This window comes from Heterodontus francisci, chromosome 43 (genome assembly GCF_036365525.1).
Source record: "Heterodontus francisci isolate sHetFra1 chromosome 43, sHetFra1.hap1, whole genome shotgun sequence".
Taxonomy (NCBI): domain Eukaryota; kingdom Metazoa; phylum Chordata; class Chondrichthyes; order Heterodontiformes; family Heterodontidae; genus Heterodontus; species Heterodontus francisci.
In genome coordinates this window covers 28,999,104-29,024,950 of record NC_090413.1, presented here as the reverse complement: position 1 = coordinate 29,024,950, position 25,847 = coordinate 28,999,104, and the positions used below count along the sequence as shown (strand labels likewise).

General features: G+C 43.1%; 1 protein-coding gene across 5 annotated transcripts in view; it reads left to right on the top strand.

The window, feature by feature from the left end:
* LOC137355792 (intercellular adhesion molecule 1-like) overlaps positions 1 to 25,847 on the top strand; it is a 49,422-nt gene that overhangs the window by 5,652 nt on the left and 17,923 nt on the right. For 4 of the 5 annotated variants that reach the window (XM_068021309.1, XM_068021310.1, XM_068021308.1 and 1 more), the window contains exons 2-5: positions 913 to 1,170; positions 2,003 to 2,317; positions 9,950 to 10,228; positions 22,132 to 22,407. In XM_068021309.1, the coding sequence (XP_067877410.1) occupies positions 918 to 1,170; positions 2,003 to 2,317; positions 9,950 to 10,228; positions 22,132 to 22,407 (1,123 nt within the window). In that variant the 5' untranslated portion in view covers positions 913 to 917. The remainder of the gene's footprint in view (positions 1 to 912; positions 1,171 to 2,002; positions 2,318 to 9,949; positions 10,229 to 22,131; positions 22,408 to 25,847) is intronic. The other variant, XM_068021311.1, reaches the window with a different exon arrangement.

The window sequence follows — 25,847 nt, the reverse complement described above, 5'->3', positions numbered from 1 at the left end:
TTGCCAGCAATATGCTCACTGTGGCAATGAAGTTCACCGCTGTCCTCAATTTTTATCTCTGAGGCCCCTTTCAGGCAGCTACAGGGAAATCTCTACAATAAACCAGTGAGCAGTACAAGCATGTATTTACCAGTTCACTGCCCTGTGCAGCAGAGCAACACATTTCTTTAGCTTTGTCACATAACCAGGCAGCAGAGAGAAAAAGGGCCATACAGTTCTATGGGGATCCTGGCTTCCCCAAAGTACATCAATGACGTCCACACAGCATTGAAGGTGTCCATAGAGCACCCTCTCATCCATGATAACAGGAAGGAATTTCACTGTATAAATGTGCAGATAATGTGTGACACCTCTGGGATGATGACTTGACTTTGGCTAGCCCAAACATAGGCAGAAGAGGCCCATGCAGCTATCAGACATGAATGAGAGGACCATTGAGGTGCTGGAGATCTATTTTTGATGCCTTGGTAACTTCATGCCACCCACTCCCAGGAATCTGCTCTTCCTGTCTTCATTGCCCCTAGAAGGGGTAGGAGGTCTGAATGAGTGATGTTGTGCATTCTTCTCCCCTAGGTTCCTGCCATGCCATCCTTCCATTGAGTATTCATAATTCTGCCAAGTGTAATAAAAATTTTGGGCAGAGATGCACTGAAGTAATTTGAGATAGAAATAAAAGAGCCAAGCAATGATCTTGTCCAGTTCTGATGAAAGGCCATGAACTTGAAATGTTAATTCTTTGCCAACAGATGCTGCCAGACATGCTGAGTATTTCCAGCATTTTATGTTTTTATTTAAGATTTCCAGCATCTGCAGTATTTTTCTGTTTAAAAGGCTTGGGGATTTACTCAGAACAGTTCATGCTCTTAATGCTTTCCATGTTCCTATAATTACTGTCATTTGTTTACTCGGCAGAAATCATGGCTGGATTTGATATACAAATCAATGCAAACCCCCTGGCTGTGGCATTTGGAGACTCTTTGGTGGTGAACTGCAGTACAACATGTGCAACAGAAACAATAATAATCGAAGGAATAAAACATAATTTAACACATGGTACTCAATGGCGTGCAGTTTCTTCCTCAAGTATCCAATCGTGGTCTATCTCAGTGGCATGTTATGTAAAATGCTCATCAGAAAGTAGGTTGCAGAGGGAAACGATAACCGTATACAGTAAGTCTCCAAATCGAATCAGTGTGCTGCTCTTAGTGAGGGATAACAAACCATAAGGTACATATGTGGTTGTGACAAACTTCTTTTTGCTGTACACATATAGTATTGCGTGACAGTGGATATTTGGAGGGGAAGGAAGTCCATAGTGTTACGACCAGGTAAAAAAGGGGTCTAGGGTTCTCTCTCAGCCTTTACCTGGTCTTACCATAACAGGGTTGAATTTGAAACACACCGTTTTTTTAGCTCCCCCTTGGTGAATCCTTGTTCACCACTTTCCAATTATAAGGCAAAGAGACCAGCCAGACAGGTTTTCATAGGACAGGTCTTCTCACTCAAGGAGAAAACAGTCTTTCTTTCTGAGTTCAAAAACTCTGTGGCTAGTTCAGAAAACCCTGGACCAGCCAGTTAGTCAGGTGACCAGCTGGTTTAACCAGTCCTGGCTTTTGCGGATTGTATCACCTTAGCAGTCTCTGGAATGATCTTCCTTACACCTTCAATGTCTGGTTATCAAAATCCATTTTGGGTTGAATGTGTCAGGGAATGGTCCTTTTGTCTCCACAAGTACTGTCTGTTAGTATGCAAATGCTTTTCAGCTAATTGTCTGGGAGCCCTTGTAACAGGCCTTCTCTTCCCAGCAAGTTTAAAATCAATGTTTATATGAACATTAATGGGGCTCGTTGGACCACAAGCATTTTTTTGGGATAACTTTTACTGCACACAGAGACTTTTTGCTTGCTGAGTGAAATGTACATATGTTGAGGGGAAAGAGGAGTAAACTGGTTGTATTCAGATACATATTGTTTCAATGATTCCTGTTAACTTCTTTTAACAGATCGAGAGTTAAACATTACATCACCTCCTGAAGTGCTGGAAGTTAACAAAACATATAGTCTGGAGTGTATTGGTCCGAGGGTCTATCCAAACAATAAACTCAAACTCACATGGCTGAGAGGGAGTGAGATTGTTCAGAGGAATTTCACAGGAGAAGAAGGTTTCCCGGATGAAGATAAAAGATTGAGGAACATCTTCCAATTCACTGCAAGTATGTCAGATGATGGACAGGAGTACACCTGCTTGGCAGAGGTGGACTTGGGCTCAAACACCACAAAACCAATCACAAACTCCTCTGTGACTCTGCAAACTTACTGTAAGTTCCACTTGAACAATTTTTTCTTGACTCATATTCTGTGTTATGCTTGGAGCAATAAGGGGCATTTATCATTGAATTATTGGATTGCACTGTAATCTTCTGTTCTGAAAAGAACAAGCTAAGAATTAGCTCATTGGGATTAAGGAGGCACAGAAGCTTCACAGGGATGCCATGAAAACACTGTTGGTGTTAATGGTGAAATGTGTTTTTTAAAAATTCATTCATGGGATGTGGGCATCACTGGCCAGGCCAGCATTTATTGCCCATCCCTAATTGCCCTTGAGAAGGTGCTGGTGAGCTGCCTTCTTGAACCGCTGCAGTCCATGTGGGGTAGGTACACCCACAGTGCTGTTAGGAAGGGAGTTCCAGGATTTTGACCCAGCGACAGTGAAGGAATGGCGATATAGTTCCAAGTCAGGATGGTGTGTGACTTGGAGGGGAACTTGCAGGTGGTGGTGTTCCCATGGATGTGCTGCCCTTGTCCTTTTAGTTGGTAGAGGTCGCGGGTTTGGAAGGTGCTGTCTGAGGAGCCTTGGTGCATTGCTGCAGTGCATGTTGTATATGGTACACACTGCTGCCACTGTGCGTCGGTGGTGGACGGAGTGACTGTTTGTAGATGGGGTGCCAATCAGGCAGGCTGCTTTGTCCTGGGTGGTGTCGAGCTTCTTGAGTATTGTTGGAGCTGCACCCATCCAGGCAAGTGGACAGTATTCCATCACACTCCTGACTTGTGCCTTGTAGATGGTGGACAGGCTTTGGGGAGTCAGGAGGTGAGTTACTCGCCTCAGGGTTCCAAGCCTCTGACCTGCTCTTGTAGCCACGGTATTTATATGGCTACTCCAGTTCAGTTTCTGGTCAATGGTAGCCCCTAGGATGTTGATAGCGGGGGATTCAGCGATGGTAATGCCGTTGAATGTCAAGGGGAGATGGTTAGATTCTCTCTTGTTGGAGATGGTCATTGCCTGGCACTTGTGTGGTGCGAATGTTACTTGCCACTTATCAGCCCAAGCCTGGATATGGTCCAGGTCTTGCTGCATTTCTACACGGACTGCTTCAGTATCTGAGGAGTCACGAATGGTGCTGAACATTGTGCAATCATCAGCGAACATCCACACTTCTGACCTTATGATTGAAGGAAGGTCATTGATGAAGCAGCTGAAGATGGTTGGGCCTAGGACACTACCCTGAGAAACTCCTGCAGTGATGTCCTGGAGCTCAGATGATTGACCTCCAACAACCACAACCATCTTCCTTTGCGCTAGGTATGACTCCAGCTAGCGGAGGGTTTTCCCCCTGATTCCCATTGACCTCAGTTTTGCTAGGGCTCCTTGATGCCATACCTTGCCAAATGCTGCCTTGATGTCAAGGGCAGTCACTCTCACCTTAACTCTTGAGTTCAGCTCTTTTGTCCATGTTTGAACCAAGGCTGTAATGAGGTCAGGAGCTGAGTGGCCCTGGCGGAACCCAAACTGAGAGTCACTGAGCAGGTTGTTGCTAAGCAAGTGGCGCTTGATGGCACTGTTGATGACACCTTCCATCACTTTACTGATGATTGAGAGTAGGCTAATGGGGCGGTAGTTGGCTGGGTTGGATTTGTCCTGCTTTTTGTGTACAGGACATACCTGGGCAATTTTCCACATTGCAGGGTAGATGCCAGTGTTGTAGCTCTACTGGAACAGCTTGGCTAGGGGCACCGCAAGTTCTGGAGCACAGGTCTTCAGTACTATTGCCGGAATATTGTCAGGGCCCATAGCTTTTGCAGTATCCAGTGCCTTCAGTCGTTTCTTGATATCACGTGGAGTGAATCGAATTGGCTGAAGTCTGGCATCTGTGATGCTGGGGACTTCAGGAGGAGGCCGAGATGGATCATCAACTCGGCACTTCTGGCTGAAGATTGTTGCAAATGCTTCAGCCTCATCTTTCTCGCTTATGTGCTGGGCTCCCTCATCATTGAGGATGGGGATATTTGTGGAGCCACCTCCTCCAGTTAGTTGTTTAATTGTCCACCACCATTCTCGGCTGGATATGGCAGGACTGCAGAGCTGAGATCTGATCCGTTGGTTATGGGATCGCTTACCTCTGTCTATCGCACGCTGCTTACGCAGTTTGGCATGCAAGTAGTCCTGGGTTGTAGCTTCACCAGGTTGACACCTCATTTTGAGGTATGCCTGGTGCTGCTCCTGGCATGCCTTCCTTCACTTTACATTGAACCAGGGTTGGTCTCCTGGCTTGATGGTAATGGTAGAGTGGGGGATATGCCGGGCCATGAGGTTACAGATTGTGGTTGAGTACAATTCTGCTGCTGCTGATGGCCCCCAGCGCCTCATGGATGCCCACTTTTGCATTGCTAGATCTGTTCGAAATCTATCCCATTCAGCACGGTGATAGTGGCACACAACACGATGGACGGTATCCTCAATGTGAAGGCGGGACTTCGTCTCCACAAGGACTGTGTGGTGGTCACTCCTACCAATACTGTCAAGTATGTTCTTCCCTCGTGTTGGTTCCCCCACCACCTACCGCAGACCCAGTCTAGCAGCTATGTCCTTTAGGACTCGGCCAGCTCGGTCAGTAGTGGTGCTACCGAGCCACTCTTGGTGATGGACATTGAAGTCCCCCACCCAGAGTACATTTTGTGCTCTTGCCACCCTCAGTGCTTCCTCCAAGTGGTGTTCAACATGGAGGAGTACTGAGTCATCAGCTGAGGGAGGGCGGTAGGTGGTAATCAGTAGGAGGTTACCTTGCCCATGTTTGACCTGATGCCATGAGACTTCATGGGGTCCGGAGTTGATGTTGAGGACTCCCACGGTTCTCCCTCCCTACTGTATACCACTGTGCCACCACCTCTGCTGGGTCTGTCCTGCCAGTGGGACAGGACGTACCCGAAGATGGTGATGGCAGTGGCTGGAACATTGTCTGTAAGGTATGATTCCATGAGTATGACTATGTCAGGCTGTTGCTTGACTAGTCTGCGGGACAGCTCTCCCAACTTTGGCACAAGCCCCCAGATGTTAGTAAGGAGGACTTTCCGGTGCCTAGGTCGATGCCGGGTGGTCCGTCTGGTTTCATTCCTTTTTATAGAATTTGTAGCGGTTAGATACAACTGAGTGGCTTGCTGGGCCATTTCAGAGGGCATGTAAGAGTTAACCCCTTGGTGTGGGTCTGGAGTCACATGTAGACCAGACCAGATAAGGACAGCAGATTTCCTTCCCTGAAGGACATTAGTGAACCAGATGGGTTTTTACCACAATCGACAATGGTTTCATGGCCAATATTAGACTAGTTTTAATTCCAGATTTATTAATTAAATTCAAATTCCACCTTCTGCTGTGGTGGGATTCGAACCCATGTCCCCAAAGGAATACCCTGGGTCTCTGGGTTACTAGTCCAGTGATAATACCACTACGCTACCGCCTACCCAGCAATGCTCCCTTTGACGGTTTCTCAATTCTTCCCTCAACAGGATTAAGTAAATTAGCTGAAGGTTAAGGAGTGGCATAGGCCAGCTGAAATAAAAGATGTGGCGATATCATGCTGTTAAAGTGGAGGAAGGGGTTATACATGCAAATAATTGTTTTTGGGTGAGCTGTGCAACCATACTGTAAGAAAGAAATACAGAACTTGCATTTGTATAACACCTTTGACATCCTCTGAATGTCTCAAAGCTCTTCATAATTGATTGATAACTTTTGAAGTGTGGTCACTGTGTAATGTTGCAAAATATTGCAGCCAATTTGCACACAGCAAGATTTCACAAACTGCAATGAAATAAATAACCAGATAATCTATTATAGTGATGTTGAATAAATGTTGAATAGGACACAGGAGAACTCCCCTGCTCGTCTTTGAATACTAGGTATTATATGGTGTTTTATATTTCAAATTGAGAGGACAAATTTAAAGTTTCATCCAAAGGACAGTTTCTTCAAGAGTGCAGCAGTGTTAGTTTCTGAGTAACTGCCCATTGTGAAGGGGTACTTGTATAGTTATTACTTTTAGATCAGGAAAAGTATGTTAGTGCCCAAGGAAGAAAAGGGAGAGTGGCATGCATGTTGCCTTGCCTGCCATGGTGAGGTCACTAAATTTCTTGTACCGCTGGTTTGCAGTTCTTGAAAAGAGAGAGTTGGCTTTCACTTCCAGCGCCATGTCCCTACTCATGGGACCAATGGTCTTTTGGGTAGTTTTCCTGCCATGGACACCACCAATCTATCTGTCCTATGTTCTGTTTCATTGTGGAAGGGTTGCATGCTGTGAAATTCAGTCATCATCTTTCTAACTGTGTTATGTCCTTGTCCATTCTTTCACTGCTGCCTCCAGGTTGACCTGTGCTACAGATTCTTGTAAAGTGGCACAAAATCATTCATAAGACACCCAGTTGAGCTAGCTGATGATCAACTCAAGCAATGATCCTTACCTAACTCCTACTCTCCCATGCTGCTGGAATAATCTTAGCCAGAACTGGATTTTTAAAGGCTGCACTCTAGATACACAACAGATTTTTCCCATTTTACATTAATTTTATCAAATTACAACTTCAATGGACCAATAATCTGACCTTGAAAATTCTGATTTAAATATCTTTCCAGCTCGTGCCATTGACACAAAGTTTGTGTAACTCACTGTGTGGAACTTTGGGGCCATGATCTCATCTGCGTTTTGTTGTCACATCTGTATGCATAGAAATTTCTGTGTTAAACTGCCACTTGGTTCTCAAATCTGATATTTATAAAACAACAAATCACAACTAAGAATGTTCTGAACATAACAATGAGTGTGTAGTTAACAGCAACTGAGACTACTAATTACAATGTTCAAGAACTAACAATTAAAAACAGGAAAACAACAACCAATAAAATCATTCTAAATACATTTTGAAAATGTTTTCCCCACCATATTATTTTCTCATCAAGTTGAACACTAGTATAATGTGGTATACTGGACATTGGGTTGTTACTCCGATTCACTCCACGTGATATTAAGAAATGGCTGAAGGCACTGGATACTGCAAAGGCTATGGGTCCTGACAACATTCCGGCTACAGTACTGAAGACTCGTGCTCCAGAACTTGCTGTGCCCCTAGCCAAGCTGTTCCAGTACAGCTACAACACTGGCATCTACCCGGCAATGTGGAAAATTGCCCAGGTATATCCTGTACACATAAAGCAGGACAAATCCAACCCAGCCAGTTACTGCCCTATTAGTCTACTCTTGATCATCAGCTAAGTAATGGAAGGGGTTGTTGACAGTGCTATCAAGTGGCATTTGCTCAGCAATAACCTGCTCAGTGATGCTCGGTTTGGGTTCTGCCAGTGTCAATCAGCTCCTGACCTCATTACAGCCTTGGTCCAAACATGGACGAAAGAGCTGAGATGAGGTGAGAGTGACTGCCCTTGACATCAAGGCAGCATTTAACTGCGTATGGCATCAAGGAGCCAAACTGGAGTCAATGGGAATCGGGGAAACACACTGGTTGGAATCATACCTAGCACAAAGGAAGATGGCTGTTGTTGGACGGCAATCATCTCATTTCCAGGACATCACTGCACGAGTTCCTCAGATTAGTGGCCTAGGCCCAACCATCTTCAGCTTCTTCATCAATGACCTTACTTCGATCATAAGTCAGCATGGGGATGTTCTCTGATAATTGCACAGTGTTTAGTACCATTCGCGACTCCTCAGATACTGAAGCAGTCCATGTCCAGATGCAGCAAGACCTGGAAAACATCCAGTCTTGGGCTGAAAAGTGGCAAGTAACATTCAAGCTACATAAGTGCCAGGCAATGACTGTCTCCAACAAGAGAGAATCTAACCATCTCCCCTTGATTTTCATAGAGAGAAACAGCACCGCAACAGGCCCTTCGGCCCAATAGTCCGCTCTGACCATCAACCAGCCATTTATTCTAATCCTACATTAATCCCATTTTCCCTCTCACATCCCCACCTTCCCTCAATTCTCCTACCACCACAAGGGGCATTTTTTTTTTTACAATGGCTAATTTACCTATCAATTGGTGCATGGGAGGAAACCGGAGCACCCCCACGCGGTCACAGGGAGAACTTGCAAACTCCGCACAGGCAGTACCCAGAACCAAACCCGGTCGCTGGAGCTGTTAGGCTGCGTGCTAACCCCTGCGCCACTGTGCCACCCAAATGGCATTACCAGCGCTGAATCCCCCAATATCCAAATCCTGGGGTTATCATTGACTAGAAACTGAACTGGCCCAGCCACATTAATACTGTTTGACAGCATCTGTGGAGAGAGAAGCAGAGATAACCTTTCAGGTCTGTGACCTTTTATCAGAACAGCAAAGATTAGAAATGTAACAGGTTTTAAGCAAGTGAAGTGCAGGTGGGGAAAAGAGAACAAAGCGGAGGGTGTGTGATAGGACAGAGGGCCGGAGAGATTAACTGACAAGGAAGTCATGGGGCAAAGGCAAAGCGAGTGTGCTAATGGCGTGGTGAAAGACAAAGCATTAGTGCAGAGAGAGTGTTAATGACAGAATAATGAACAGCCCTAGTCAAAAGCACAAACATGAAAAACCCAGATTAAGGCAGGCACATGGTAAAAAATGACAAAACAAAATAAAATAAAAAATGATAAAAAAATGAGCCAGTCTTGCTCTGAAATTATTGAACCCAATGTTCAGTCCCGAAGGCTGCAGAGTGCCTAATTGGAAAATGAGATGCTGTACTTCGTGCTTGTGTTGATATTCACTGGAACACTGCAACAGGCCAAGGACAGACATATGGACATGAGAGCAGGGGGGTGTGTTGAAATAGCAAGCATGACCTCCTTGTCAGTTAATCTCTCCAGCTCTCTGTCCTATCACACACTTTCCCTTTTGTACTCTCTCCCCCCACTTTCGCTTTACTTGCTTAAAACCTATTTCACTTCGAACCTGATAAAAGGTCACAGACCTGAAACGTTAACTCTGCTTCTCTTTCCACTGATGCTGCCAGACCTGCTGAGTATTTCCGACACTTTCAGGTTTTTTTCATATTTCCAGCATCCGCAGTACTTTGCTTTTATATTATCACAATATCGTGTGTTTGAAATATCTTTAACAAAAAGTTCCTGAACACATGTTTTATACACTGTTCCAATTATACTCCAATCTTGCACTCTCCATCTCAAAAACCCCTCTTGCAATAGAGTCACTTTGAATGCACCATAAATAATCCCAAGGCAGCCACATTTGATTATATCATAGTCAGTGTACTTATTGCATGGAAGAGCTTTGAGATGCTTATTATAGATGTTCTGTGCAATATTAATTCAGGCCCTTTTGTGGGGGAAATATATCGAAGCGTAATAACAATTGGTGTTTGGCATTGATTGTATCATTGTGCAGTGAAACAGTTTCACAGGATGCCCCTAAGTGCAAGCCCTAATTTTAGGTGGTCCGTTACTATGCAACAATTTTTCATTGGAAAGAAACAAGATTTGATAGGGAGTCTGCTCTGGCTGTTTTTGCACAATGGCAAAGGTCTGGGCACAGAATCGTTTCTGCTGAAGCCTAATTTATAGCACAAAGCATTTAAGTTAAAAGAAGATATAATTGCACTTTAACAAAATGAAATGGAAGTCACTTCTCACTTAATTTTCAAACATTTTCTTTTCTTTTGCAGATAAACCTATAGGTACAACTATATCAGCAAATAAGAAAATTATCTCAGAGTCCCCAGTACATTTCAGTAATGGTGACAGCATTATATTAATCTGTGACTCCCAAGGAAACCCACAGCCAACACTGAAATGGGAATATCCCAAAAAAAGCAATGTTGTGATTAAGCCTCCAGGAGACCTCCATATTTCAAAAGCCACATCAAAAAATAATGGAATATATAAATGTACAGCTGCTAATAAACTTGGAGCTGATGAGAAGAACGTGGACATCACAATCAAAGGCCAGTCTGAAATCCCAGTGATAATTGATTAAAACATCTATCTTTAGTATAAACTGCAGCATAAATCTCTACTTCAAAGAGAATAACATAAGCACTAGTTTTTATTCTGCTAACTTTTTTGTCCCTGCTCCACTCCACATGTTCACCTGGATTGCCATGCCAAGTTTGTAGTGCTCAGTGCTAATATGCCAATGTATTGCAGGGACTCACTTGGTCATCCTTAGTCTCCTGCAGTTTAAGTAATATTCCAAGTATCGGTCTATTCACTATTAAATTTCGCAATTATCAACTAGAAACTTACAGTATATTTTTGATGTTAGCTACCTACAAATGGTAGTTAATGATGCAGTTAATCAAAGGGTGCTAAGACTCACGTTATCTCTACAATTACCATAATCTTTAAGACCAGCTCAATAGAAGAAAGAACAATGAACAGAGAATGAATCTGCACCAATATTATTTGTATCCGAGTGGCTGTATTGAGAATGACAGAAGTGTAGCAACACGATGGTTCTGAATGTTGGAACACTGATGTCTAGTGGGAGGATGCAAGATCTATCCTCTCACAACAAATTAATTGATACAGCAGTTTTAATGTAGCAAAACATTCTCCTGCTTACAGGAAGAAATGAACAGATGCAAGCCTGAGTGCAAAAGTTAGGGGAAAGTGACCAAAAGCCTGATCAAAGAGATGGTTTTTGTAGACAGACAGAAAAGATTTAGGGAAGTTGGAGAGAAAATGAAGGTATTTGTAGACATGAAGAACCTGATCATAATTTATTACAAGCTGATACAACACAGAAACATGAGCAGACAACTACCTTGCATGCTCATTAGGCCAACTATATTTTTCTGACACCAGCCATGGGTAGTGCTGCTGGCATTTATTGTTTATCACCTCCTGCCATTCTCATTACACCACTTACTAATCTGACAACTAGGACCACTGCTTTTCTTGATTTATATTAATGACTTAGATTTGGGTGTCCAGGGCACAATTTCAAAATTTGCAATGACACAAAATGTGGAAATATAGTGAACTGTAAGGAGCATAGTGATAGGCTCCAAGAAGACATAGACAAGCTGACGGAATGGATGAAAAGATAACATTTAATGAATAGAAGTGAAAAGTGATACATTTTGGTAGGAAGAATGAAGGGAGGCAATATAGACTAAAGGATACAATTCTGAAGGGGGTGCAGGAGCAGAGGGTCCAGAGGGTATATGTGCACAAATCATTGAAAGTGATAGGGCAGATTGAAAAAGTGGTTAAGAAGGCATATGGAATCCTGGGTTTTATAAATAGAGGCATAAGGTACTAAAGCAAGGAAGTGATGACAAACCTTTATAAAAAAAACTGGTTCAGACTCAACTGGAATATTGTGTCCAGTTATGGGCACCACACTTTAGGAAAGATATGAAGGCATTAGTGAGGATGCAAAAAAGATTTATGAGAATGGTTCCAGGAATGAGAGATTTCAATTACAAGGATAAATTGGAGAAGCTTGGCTTGTTCTCCTTAGAGAAGATAAGGTTGAAAGGAAATTTGATAGAGGTGTTCAAAAACATGAGGGGTCTGAATAGTGGATATGGGTCTAGAACCAGAGGACACAGATTTAAAGTGATTAACAAAAGAACCAAAGGCAACATAAGGAAAACCTTTTTTGCAGTGAATGGTTATGATCTGAAATGGTGCTGGAGGTAGATTCAATCAAGGCTTTCAAAAGGGAATTGGAGAGCTGTGAAGGCAAAAGATTTGTAGGGCTACAGGGAAAGGGCCAGTGAGTGGGACTACCTAAATTACTCTTGCAGAGAGCTGGCATGTGCTCGATGGGCCGAATAGTTGCCTTCTGTAGTTAACCGTTCTAGAATTCCATCTTGGAGAACTATTTTGTCCCTCTTTAGTTCCATTCCTATAGCATCATTCTATGAGAGCTGTGGGGAAAAATGGAAGTTGAATAAATGATTTATAAAACCTGTGGTTATGGATGTTATTGAGGGGAACTATGTATTTGAGGAAGAAGAGAGAACCACGGATGGATTCTTGGTGGACTTAAGAGATGGGTGTGTAAGGATGAGATAAAAAAAAACCTCGCATCAGAACAGGTCGGATGGAACCAAGCAAGATCAGTAATACAAAGCTGGATTGCACAGCAGAACTGGTAGAGGAGGTAAACTATGTTGAGTAACACAGAGTGGTTGAGGAGGGCAAAGAGGGATAACACACCTTTGTCACTGTCTTAGTCTTAGCACTCTGTGACTATGTCAGTGCTATGGGCAGGGTGGAAATAGGATCGAATATTCAAGTAGGTAGTTGTGGAAGATGCAGACATGGAGCTGGTGGAAATGGTAAGTGTAAGGAACTTCGAGAGGAAAGGAAACTGAAGATGGAGCAGTAGTTAGAAAAGACGAGTGGGGCAGGTGCATGCTTTTGGTGGAAGGGATAATGGAGGTTTTGCATGGGAACAAATGGAGTCCTTTATGACATCAGAAATCACAGGGACAGTAAAGGTAGTTGAAAGATCAGAAGTTAGGTAGAGAGGATATTGAGGCAGGTGGAGGTGGTCTTATGGAAGTAGTGAGAGTGACAAAGGGAAGGGCAGAAGCTGCAGAGTGAATCTGGGTCAGGGCTTGAGTCAAGTTAGATTTTGTGGTGAATAACAAGATCACACACTATATATTCCAGGTGTGCTCAAGTTTGAAGCCTTCAGATTTTAGTTGAAGGTGGGATTGTAACAGAGAACAGGAGGGATCTGAACAAGATTGACAGGAGGTACAAGAACTCAAAGGCAGAAGAAGTCAATGATGCCAGTGAAGGGATATCAGCACAACTACTGCAATCAATTCCTAATCTAAACTGAACTGAATGGTCATTGCTCTCTCGTGATTGCAGTAGAATTTCAAATTGCAAAGATGTAGTTCTGCTTGGACACACATGGAACAAAATATGTATCTGACATGAGAAGATTAAAAACGCTGAGCAAATTGTGGTATTTTGAAAAAAGATTATTCAAATACAGTTTTGCAAATCATTTATTCAACTTCCATTTTTCCTCACAGATATGACAGCTATCATAGCTGCAGTAAGTGTATCAGTGGTGGCCATATTTGTCCTTGCAACAGGAGCCATCATTTATTACTTGAAGAGGAATGACTGGAAAACAGGAAAATAAAAACTACAAAATACAAAGACCAACAATAATCCAATAGACCCAAGTGGAAAACAAAATCTGGAATCAAAACTATAGCCTGCAAGGGACAATAATATGAAACAAGTTTCATCTATTTTAAAAGATTATTTGTCAACTATTGTGGACAAATACTAGTAACAGTGGAGGACCAAAGAAATCATTAAAATGTCATCTCCAGGTAAAGCCTGGCAGCCTCCTAGTGGGTTGGGAGAGGGGAAGGGTCCCTTATTTGTGGAAATCCAGAGCTCCCAGTGGACACCCCTGGCAGCGATGACTGCCTTCCCATCCCTTACCGGGGACCCTCCCCCTACCCACCAACCTACACCCCAACCCTGTCACCAGGCCCTGCCTGAATGGTATCGGGACCTCGACCCCACTTACCTGTCCCAGGGTCTAAAACGTCCTTGATGCTGCAGGGCTCCTGCAGTACGGGCAGTAACCACTGCTCCTTCCAATTGGCTGGCAGCTCTGGATGAGGGAGCCTTGTCCCTCAATGGGTTGGCGTCCACCACTGCGAACAGCTAATTGGCTGCCCACAACTTGATTGCAACGGGGATCAGACAGAAGGCTGAGGTGGGGTCTCTCCCGCACCACCGTCTGGCCCGTCGCCACCAGAATAAACTCCGGCTCTTAGACTCCCCAACCAGTGAAATAGTTTATCTCTATCTTCCCTTTATGCTCCCCTTAAGATTTTGAAAACTTCAATCAAATCACCCCTTAAACTTATAAATTCCAGGTAATCCAAGCCTAGCTTGTGTAATCTCTCCTTGTAATTAACCCTTTGAATCCAGGCATCTTGAATACTTATGCTGCACTTCCTCGAAGGCCAATATATTCTTCCAAAGGTGTTATGCCCAGACCTGCTCACAGTACTCCAGGTGTGGTCTAACCAGGGCTTTGTCTCGCTGTAGCATGACTCTTACCGCCTTGTGTTCTAATCCTCGAGATATAAAGGCCAGCATTTCATTGCTTTCATTTCATTAACCTTGCTGATTATTGTCTGTAACTGTTCATGACATTTTGAATGATCTATGTACCCGGACCCCAAGATCTCTTTGGACACCCACTTTTACTAGATTTTCACCATTTAGGAAGTACCCTGTTCTACCATTTTTTGGTCACTCACATTTGCCTACATTGAAATCTATTTGCCACAGTTTAGCCCCGTTCTGGAAATTCTTCCCTAAATCTCTGTGTCTCTGTCTCCTGCTTAAAGAACATAAAAACATAGGAAATAGGAGCAGGAGTAGGCCAATTAGCCCTTTGAGCCCCTCTGCCATTCAATGAGATGATGGCTGATCTTCTACTTCAACACCATTTTTCTGCACTATTCCCATATTACTTGAAATTATAAATATGTTAAAATCTATCGATTTCAATCTTGAACATGCTCAATGACTGAGCCTCCATAGCCCTCGGGGGCAGAGAATTCCAAAGATTCACCACCCTCTGAGTGAAGAAATTCCTCCTCATCTCCGTCCTAAATGGCCTGCCCCTTATTCTGAGATTGTGTCCCCGGTTCTAGACTCCTCAGCCAGGGGAAACATCCTTCCTGCATCTACCCTGTCAAGACCTGTAAGAATGTTGTGATCTCATTCAAACAGACCTCTCATTCTTTTAAACTCCAGAGAATAAAGCCCCAGTCTAATTAATCTTTCCTCATAGGACAATTCCTCCCAGGAATTTAGATTTATTTTTTAGATTTAGAGATACAGCACTGAAACAGGCCCTTCGGCCCACCGAGTCTGTGCCGACCATTAACCACCCATTTATACTAATCCTACACTAATCCCATATTCCTACCATATCCTCACCTGTCCCTATATTCCCCTACCACCTACCTATACTAGGGGCAATTTATAATGGCCAATTTACCTATCAACCTGCAAGTCCTTTGGCTGTGGGAGGAAACCGGAGCAGACACAGGGAGAACTTGCAAACTCCACACAGGCAGTACCCAGAATTGAACCTGGGTCGCTGGAGCTGTGAGGCTGCGGTGCTAACCACTGCGCCACTGTGCCGCCACTGTGTACAAAATCATGAGAGGTATAGACAAGGGGCGGCACAGTGGCGCAGTGGTTAGCACCGCAGCCTCACAGTTCCAGGGACCCGGGTTCGATTCCGGGTACTGCCTGTGTGGAGTTTGCAAGTTCTCCCTGTGTCTGCGTGGGTTTTCTCCGGGTACTCCGGTTTCCTCCCACAAGCCAAAAGACTTGCAGGTTGATAGGTAAATTGGCCATTATAAATTGTGACTAGTATAGGTAGGTGGTAGGGAAATATAGGGACAGGTGGGGATGTTTGGTAGGAATATGGGATTAGTGCAGGATTAGTATAAATGGGTGGTTGATGTTCGGCACAGACTCGAAGGGCCTGTTTCAGTGCTGTATCTCTAATCTAAAAAAAAAGCTTTTTCCCAGAGTGGGGGATTCAATTACTAGGGGTCACGAGTTCAAAGTGAGAGGGGAAAAGTTTAGGGGGGATATGCGTGGAAAGTTCTTTACGCAGAGGGTGGTGGGTGCCTGGAACGCGTTGCCAGCGGAAGTGGTAGACGCGGGCACGATAGCATCTTTTAAGATGTATCTGGACAGATACATGAATGGGCAGGAAGCAAAGAGATACAGACCCTTAGAAAATAGACGACATGTTTAGATAGAGGATCTGGATCGGCGCAGGCTTGGAGGGCTGAAGGGCCTGTTCCTGTGCTGTAATTTTCTTTGTTCTTTGTTCTTTGAATTAGTTTGGTGAACCTTTGTTACATTCCCTCCAGGGCAAGTATATCTTTCCTTAGGTAAGGAGACCAAAACTGCAGACAATACTCCGGGTAGGGTCTCACCAAGGCTCTATATCATTGCAGTTGACATCTTTACTCCAATACTCAAATCCTCTTGTAATGAAGGCCAACATACCATTTGCCTTCTTAATTGATTCCTGTACCTGCATGTTGTTTTAAATTAATCATGAACAAGGACACCCAAGTCCCTTTGAAGTTCAACACTTCCCAGCCCCTCACCATTTAAGAAATACTCTATTTCTGTTTTTCCTACCAAAGTGGAAAACCTCACATTTCTCCACATTGTATTCCATCTTCCAAATTTTTTCCCACTCACTTATCCTCTGCAAATCCCTTTGAAGTGTCTTTGCATCCTCCTCACAACTCATACTTCCACATACTTTTGTGTCATTTACCAACTTGGAAATATTACATTCAATTCCCACATCCAAATAATTGATATAGATTGTGACTAGCTGGGGCCCAAGCACTGATCATTGCGGTACCCCACTAGCAACAGCCTGCCAATCCAAAAATGACTCATTTATTCCTACTCTCTGTCTTCTACCCGTTAACCAGTTCTCAATCCATGACAGTATATTCCCTCCAATCCCATGTGCTCTAATTTTGTTCACTCACCTCTTGTGGGACCTTATCAAAAGCTTTCTGAAAATCTAAATATACCACATCTACTGGTTTCCCCTTATCTATTCAGCCAGTTACATCCTCAAAAACTCTAACAGGTTTGTTAAACATGATTTCCCTTTCATAAATCCATGTTGACTCTGACCAATCCTACCATTATTTGCCAAATGTCCTGTTATCACATCCTTTATTATAGATTCTAGCATTTCCCCCGCAACTGATTTTAGGCTGACAGGTCTGTAGTTCCCTGTTTTCTCTTTCCCTCCATTCTGAAATCGTGGGGTTAGAATTCCCACCTTCCAATCTGCAGGAACCATTCCAGAGTCCATAGAATTTTGAAAGATGACCACCAATGCATCTACTATCTCTACAGCCACCTCTTTCAACACTCTGGTATGTAGATTATCAAATCCAGGGGATTTATCTACTTTAAGGGAGTCAGTTGCCAGTGATCGCCAGAGCTGGCAGGCAGCCATAAAGGCGGGGCTAAAGTGTGGCGAGTCGAAGAGACTTAGCAGTTGGCAGGAAAAAAGACAGAAGCGCAAGGGGAGAGCCAACTGTGTAACAGCCCTGACAACCAATTCTATCTGCGGCACCTGTGGAAGAGTCTGTCACTCTAGTATTGGCCTTTATAGCCACTCCAGGCGCTGCTCCACAAACCACTGATCACCTCCAGACGCTTACCCATTGTCTCCCGAAATAAGGAGGCCAATATCTTACAGTTCCTCGTTTACACTAGTCCCTTGATTCTTCATTATTTCTGGGAGGTTTTTAGTATTTTCCTCCGTGAAGACAAACACAAAGTATTTGTTTAGTTTCTCTGCCATTTCCTTATTCCCCATTATAAATTCTCCTGACTCCGCTTGTAATGGACCCACATTTGTCTTTGCTGATCTTTTTACATACCTATAGAAGCTTTTACAGTCCCTTTTCATGTTGCTTGCTAGTTTACTCTCATTCTATTTTCCCTTTCTTAATCTTTCTCTTGATCCTCCTTTGCAGACTTTTGAAATGCTCCCAATCCTCAGGCTTACCATCTTTTTGGCAGCTTTATATACCTCTTCCTTTGCTCTGATACAATCCTTGATTTCTTTCATTAGTCACGATCGGAACACTTTCCTTGCTGGGTTTTTGTGCATTAAAGGAATGTATTTTTGTTGTAAATGATGTATTAGTTCTTTCAATGATAGCCGTTACATGTTTACCGTCATACCTTTTAAAGTAGTTTCCCAATCCACTAAAGCCAACTTGTCCCTCATACCTTCATAGTTTCCTTCGCTTAGATTTAAGACCCTAGTTTCTGACTGAACTACATCGCTTTCAAACTTAACGTAAAATTCCATCATATTATGGTCATAAGATGCTCCTTAAAACCTACCTCGTTGACCAAACATTTGGCCGTCTGTCCTAATACCTCCTCAAATCTGTTTGATAACGCTCCTTGATGAACACCTTGGGATGTTTTACTACATTAAAGGTGCTATATAAATAAATCTTGTTGTTGAATTCCTTTTAAGTAGGAATTTGACTGATTGCACTTAAAATTTTACTCACAGCATTTAAAAAAAATTCTAACCTTTTATCCACAGATGGTCTTGCTTTTTAGGGCAAGTTTAAATTCCCTTTGAAAAACAATCTAATACATGATTGCTTGAAACTCATGAAGGTCAGGGAGGCTCACTTTGTTTCTCACTAATAAACTGGAATTGAGATTTGACACTGTAAAATAATCATTTATGTGATCGCTGATGAATAGCATGCTTCGATAATGTGAACAAGTATCTTTTTTTATACATATTTTTAGATATAAATTTTGAGCTTTCATGTGCTACTGTTTTCTGAGCATGTGCTAGCTGGAATGTTTAATATAAAGAAATATGTAAATGCTACCTGTAAAAATATTAAGAGATATTTGTCTAATTTTGGCATGCTTGAACAGGATGTATGAACAGGATTGTATATGTGAATAAGGATTTGTATCATCTGAAGATATTTTCAAATGTGTAATTATTTTTTCAAAAATATCAAATCAGAGTGATTGCATCACCAATGTCAGTAATTGTAATTTTCCAAAACAAGTTTTACTTTGAAAAGTTACTGAATCGTTCATATTTTTGTGAGTATTTGGGAAGGTAAATTGATGAATCGGACAAGGGATTTCTCAATAGAAATTCTTTTATTCCTATGTTAAAAGTAGGAAGATGAGGAAACAAAAGGGTGATATATTGAAGGCTTTTTAGCGTGAGGGTCACAGAAGATGTTGGTTTCCTACATATTTATGTCCATTGCACTGGGTGTATAGATCTACAACGTCTTATTTAAATTTCCCATTAATGCTCAGGGGAGTGTTGGGGAATTATACCAGCTTCTGGTTCAAGACCTGCAGCCACCTCTACCAGGACCACAGCATTATCTGTAGCAATGAAAGTGACCATTGCCGTGAATATGTTTTGCCATTGGAACCTTCCAAGGAACCTCAGATGAATTTTGTCACATTAGTCAGGCAGCAGTGCACTCTTGTGCAAAGAAGGTCTTGATGCCATTCTCACGTGGGCCTCACAGTTTATTACCTGAGAGTATGCAGTTCAGTTCTACATCTGGAAACTGACAATCTCCTAAATAATGGACGTGGAAAATGGGCAAAATCCTTTTATGTGAATTTTGCTCCCATTGCCCTGTGATTTCCGCACTGGATTCAACTGGGCTTGTGGCTGTAGCAGGCTTGGACCCAGTATAACCTTTTCAATAATGTGAAAGGGTTCTGCGGAGGTCCAAGGGCAGGTGAAAGTTAATCCAGGCAGTTTTGTGTTTCAATTTTTCACCACTTCCTCCCTAACCGCAGGATGATTTAAAGCATTCAAAGCCTTCTGGCTGTGGCTTTCCAAGGCTGAGGCTGACAGATGCTCCGGGATTTCCTGCCCAACATTTAGGTGCATGGTCCACTTAGAGGGCAGGCCTCAGTCTGGAGTTACTAAGGGTTATTTCAATTGGTCTAAGATAGAATAAAGCAGCTGTCCCCTCCTGTGAGCATCACATCTGAGGAACAGTGCTTGTTGGATGCTCAGTGAGTGCCTATAGAAACAATTTCCCTATTCTCTGATTCTATGTCAACTAGTTTCTTCCACTAATCTGGGATGTCACCTCCTCAAACAACAGTTCAGTGCAGGTTGTCGGTAAGATCTACCCCTTTCAGAGCACTTTGATTGTCATTATTAAGTTGATTTTGATGGAAAATATTTGATGTGCGAACAAGAGAAGCCAATATTTGAGATGAGAAATGTTTATATCTTAAAGGATGTTGCATGGAAATAGGCTGATATATCATATTGATGCAGTAACAGCAAGGGGTGCAGTGAGGGCAACTAAATGGCAAGTCAGCCTAAACTCGAAGGTGGGCAAATTAGTAGTAAAAATTCTGAGAGACAGTATAAATCATCATTTAGGAATGCACAGATTAATTAAAGGCACCGATTCGGCACACCACAGCCTGCTGGACTGAACATTGAGTTCAATAATTTCAGAGCATGACAGGCCCCCCATTTTACTTTTATTTTTGGTTATTTTTTACTTTTTTACATTTCTTACATTTTTTGTATGTTTATTTTATTTCATCTTAGTTTCTTCAGTTTGCTTACCCACTTTTTTTTTCATGTTTGTACTTGCTGCTGTTCAAATTTCAGTCCCTTAACACCCTATCTGTACTAATGCTTTGTCCTTCAACACACCATTAACATATTGTTTGCCTTTGCGCCATGACCTTCTGATCAGCTATTCTGTGGCCTTGACCTATCTACACCTTCTCCTTTGTTATCTCTTGCCCCACCCCCGCTTTACTTGCTAATAACCTTCGACATTTCCAAAATTTGCCAGTTCCAAAGAAGGGTCACTGACCTGAAACGTTAACTCTGCTTCTCTTTCCACAGATGCTGCCAGACCTGCTGAGTGATTCCAGCATTTCTTGTTTTTATTACAGATTAATTAAAGATAGTCAGCTTGGATTTATTAAGGGAAGGTAGAGTCTGACTAACTTGATTGAATTTTTTGAGGAGGTAATAAGGAGGGTTGATCAGGGTATTGCATTTGATGTAGTTTGGATGGATTTTAACAAGGCTTTCAACGAGGTCTCATAAGGCAGACTGGTCAGAAAAGTAAAAGCCCATGGGATCAAAGGGAAAGTTGCAAATTGGATCCAAAATTGTCTCAGTAGCAGGAAGCAAAGGATCATGGTCGAAAGGTGTTTTTGTGACTGGAGAGCTGTTTCCTGTGGGGTTCTGAAGGGCGCAGTATGAGGTCTCTTGCTTTTCATGCTACATATAAATAATTTAGACTTAAATATAGGGGGTATGAGTAAGATGTGTGAAAATGATGGAAAACCTGGCTGTGCATTTGGGGAGGGTAAACAAGGCAAGGGAATACACAATAAATGGTAGGATACGGTGAAATGTAAAGGGACAGAGGGACCTTGGAGTGCATGCCCACAAATCCCTGAAGGTAGTAGGACAGGTAGGTAAGTTTGTTAAGAAGGTATACAGAATACTTTCCTTTATTCGCTGAGGCATCAATTATAAGAGCTGGGAGGTGATGCGAGAACTGTATAAAACACTAGTTAGGCCACAGCTAGAATACTGAGTATAGTTCTAGTCACCGCATTACAGGAAGGATGTGATCACACTTGAGAGTGTATAGAGCAGGTTTGCAAGGATGTTGCCAGGACTGGAGAATTTTAGCTATGAGCAAAGATTGGGTAGGTTGGGGTTGTTTTCTTTGAAACAGAGGAGGCTGAGGGGGAATTTAATTGAGATGTGTAAAATCATGAGGGACCTAGATAGAGTGGATAGGAAGGGCCTATTTCACTGAGCAGAGAAACAATTATCAGGGGGATAGATTTAAAGTGATTGGTAGCAGGTTTAGAGAGGAGTTGAGGAGAAATCATTTCGCCAGAGGATGTGGGGGGATTGGAAATCTCTGCCCAATAGGGTGGTAGAGGCAAAACCCCTCATCACAGATGCAATTGAAGTGCCGTAATCTACAGGGCTGCAGACCAAGAGCAGGAATGTGGGATTAAGCAGGATAGCTCTTTTCACTTAGCATGGACTCGATGGGCTGAATGGCTTCCATCTGTACTGTAAATTTCTATGGTTCTACGAATTGCACAGAATATGTGTCTTGCTTTCAAAAAGCAACCTGCCTATTGGGCTAATTAGAAATGTGCTATTATTTCAGGGAGTTACTCTTAACAGGTCCTATATTGAATGGATTCCATATCCCATGTTTACTGTGAGTTTTTTCCCTGACAGCAAGTGTAACTGGATTTGAGGTTTGGATTGACACAAACCCCTCAGCTGTGGAATTTGGAGACTCTTTAGAGGTGAACTGCAGTACAACATGTGCAGAACCGATAATGACAGTGGAATATAAATCAGGGATACATCCAAACAGAAGAAATGGCACTAACTGGTCCACAGATTATTTCCCGAGTGTGCAGAAATGGGATTTTGCAGCACCATGCAGTGTAATCTGTAAATCAGACGGTCGTCAGCTGAAGGAGGAGAAAAAGGTGGTCACAGTATACAGTAAGTGAAAACTCTTGTTCTAACAGTTGATTGCAGAATCTTAAGTAGGGTGGAAGGCAGTGTGAAATATTTTAGACTATGAATAGTACTGCAGTGTATTAGGTCAGGTACTGACCTGCACTGGTGGGAAACGGGTAGTACCAGAAAACAAAAGTGTAAATCGTGTGTAAAACAAGTCAGCCGCTGCCACAGCAATGAACACACAGTTCCAGCCTGTGTTGAAATGGGAGGCCAATGACGTTGTGGAAGCATTCGAAAAGTTTGAGTAAAAGTGCAAGTTGACATTCAGTAGTTTTCTGAAAGGCCCCAGTGTAGAGGAAAAGACCTGGGGGTACTCGTACAAGGAACACACAAAGTTAACATGCAGGTGCAGCAGGCTATTTGGAAGGCAAATGCATGTTGGCCTTTATTGCAAAGGGATTGGAGTGCAGGAAGAAAGATGTCTTACTAAAATTGTACAGGGCTTTGAGACCGCACCTAGAATACAGTGTGCAGATTTGGTCTCCACATTTAGGAAAGGATATACTTGCACTGGAGGCAGTGCAGTGAAGATTTACTAACTTGGTCCCTGGGATGAGGGGGTTGTCCTATGATGACAGGCTGAGTAAACTGGGCCAATATTCTCTGGGGTTTAGAAGAATGGGAGGCGATCTCATTGAGACATACAAGAATCTGACAGGGCTTGATGAGGTAGAAGCTGAGAGATTGTTTCCGCTGGTCGGGGAATCTAGAATGTGGGGACACCGTGTCAGGATAAGGGGCCAATCATTCAGGACTGAGATGAGGAGAAATTACTGCACTCAAAGGGTTGTGAATCTTTCGAATTCCCTACCCCAGAGGGTTGTGGATGCTCCATCGTTGAATACATTTAAGACTGGAATAGATAGGCTTTTGGTCTCGCAGGGAAGCAAGGGTATGGGTAGCAGGCAGGAAAGTGGAGTTGAAGCCCAGGGTCAGCCATGATCATGTTGAATGGCGGAGCAGGCTCAATGGGCCATATGGTCTACTTCTGCTTCTGTTTTTTGAGTTCTTGTGTTCAGCCAAAGTCAAACCATCGGATCCACAATTACGAAATTCAGTGCCTGAGACAGGAACTAGGTAAACCTATCAACAATATCTTAACGAGATTAAGAAATGTAGCCAGCAAATGTAAATTCAAGGACACATGTGAAAGGGGCTCTGTATACACTGATGTACAAAAAGTTTTAATTGGAAAGGACAAGCTTACAATATTGCAGGCTATACACATTGCCAGAGCACATGAAGCCACTAGTGGACAGATGAAGACACTGATTAACCAAAAGGCTAACCTTCAGTTAAGTCAAGGCAAAGGAAGCAGGGTTGATGCAGTGAAACAGCAACAAAGAAATGCACACCAGAGAGAGAGAAAGTTGTGCAAGAGGTGTGGATGACTACACGAGTTCACAAACAGAAAGAAATTTCCTGCATATGTATCAAACTGCACAGCTTGTGAAAAGCCCAATCACGAGGAAAAGATGTGCAGGACAAAGAAAGTAAATGGGAAAGGAATTACCAGAGGCAGAGAAAGAGGGCAAATGAGAAATAAAAGAAACCAAAACATCCATACCCTGGATGAGGATGAGGTGTTTGAGGACACAGTACACATCGGAACCAGAGAACTACATGAAATGTCTGGTTGTGAAAGTTCCCAAAGGAAAGAAATTTACACAACCTTTTTTTTATTCGTTCATGGGATGTGTGCACCGCTGGCGAGGTTAACATGTATTGCCCATCCCAAATTGCCCATGAGAAGATGGTGGTGAGCTGCCTTCTTGCACCACTCTAGTGTTTGAGGTGTAAGTATACCCACACTGCTGTTAGGAAAGGAGTTCTAGGATTTTGACCCAGCGACGGCAATATAGTTCCAAGTTAGGATGTTGTGTGTCTTGGAGGGGAACTTGCAGGTGGTGGTGTTCCCATGCATCTGTTGCCCTTGTGCGTCTGTGTGGTAGAAGTTACAGGTTTGGAAGGTCCTGCTGAAGAAGCCTTGGTGAGCTGCTGCAGTGCATCTTATAGATGGTACACACTGCTGCCACTGTGTGTTGGTGGTGAAGGGACTTAATGTTGAAAGTGGTGAATGGAGTGCCAATCAAGCGGGCTGCTTTGTCTTGGATGGTGTTGAGCTTCTTGAGTGTTGTTGGAGCTGTACCCATCCAGGCAAGTGGAGAGTATTCCATCACACTCCTGACTTGTGCCTTGTAGATGGTGGACAGGCACTGGGGAGACAGGAGGTGAGTTACTTGCCGCAGAATTTCCAGCCTCTGATATACTCTTGTAGCCACATTATTTATGTGGATGGTCCAGTTCAGTTTCTGGTCAATGATAGCCCCCAGGATGTTGACAGTGGGGGAGTCAGTGATGGTAATGCCATTGAACATCAAGGGGAGATGGTTAGATTCCCTCTTGTTTGAGATGATATTTCCTGGCACTTGTGTGCCGTGAATGTTATGGATCAGGAAGAAGGTGAGAGGTAAGCCCATAAACATAAACCTGAAGCTGAACCTTGATCCTGGAACACTGAGTAACATTACCCTGCTCAGACTCTACCAGAAGATCCTTCCCGAAAATTTGAAAGAGAATGGTTACCGAAATAAAGATGCTCTGAAACCAAGCAACACCATGCTGACAGTCTATGATGGAACTGAGATTCAACCTGGGAATGACCCAAATCCGAGGGACGCACAAAGGAAAATACGGTAACTGTATATTCTACATCACTGAAACGGATGGTTCAGCTATCCTGGGGTTAAACAGTTGTCAAGAGCTGCAGCTGATCTTGGTAAACTGTAAGATGAAGGAGGCATCAATGAAGGTTGAAGGTAGTACACCCATTGAAAAGCACCCTCCGATCAGAAGCAAGGAAGATCTGGTCCAACTGCATCCAGAGTGTTTTGGTGAGACGCTTGGATGCTTTGAAGACTTTGAGTATCACATCACATTGACCCAGAGAAGAAACCAGTGATTCACCCCCACGTAAATTACCAATAGAGCTAAAAGGAAAGCTTGAAAGAGAACATCAGAGATGGAAAAAAATAAAGTGATTGCCAGAGTCACAGAGCCGACAGATTGGGTAAATTCCATCATGGTGAAAAAGAAGCCAAATGGATAGCTACGAGTTTGTCTGGCTCCTAACGATCTTCATCAAGCAATATAGAGGAATCACTACTCTTCTCCAACACTGGAAGAGATCATACCAGCACTGGCAGGGGCAAAAGTTTTCAGCAAGCTTGATGCCAGAAACAGCTACTGGAATGTGAAGCCTGGTGAGGACCCTTCGGTGTTGACAACATTCAACACACTCTTTGGACGGTACAAATTCCTGCATCTACCTTTTGGCCTTAAAGTGAGCCAGGATGTGTTCCAGAAGAAATTAGATGAGACACACAGGAGATGCAAAGGAGCAATCGGCATACCTGATG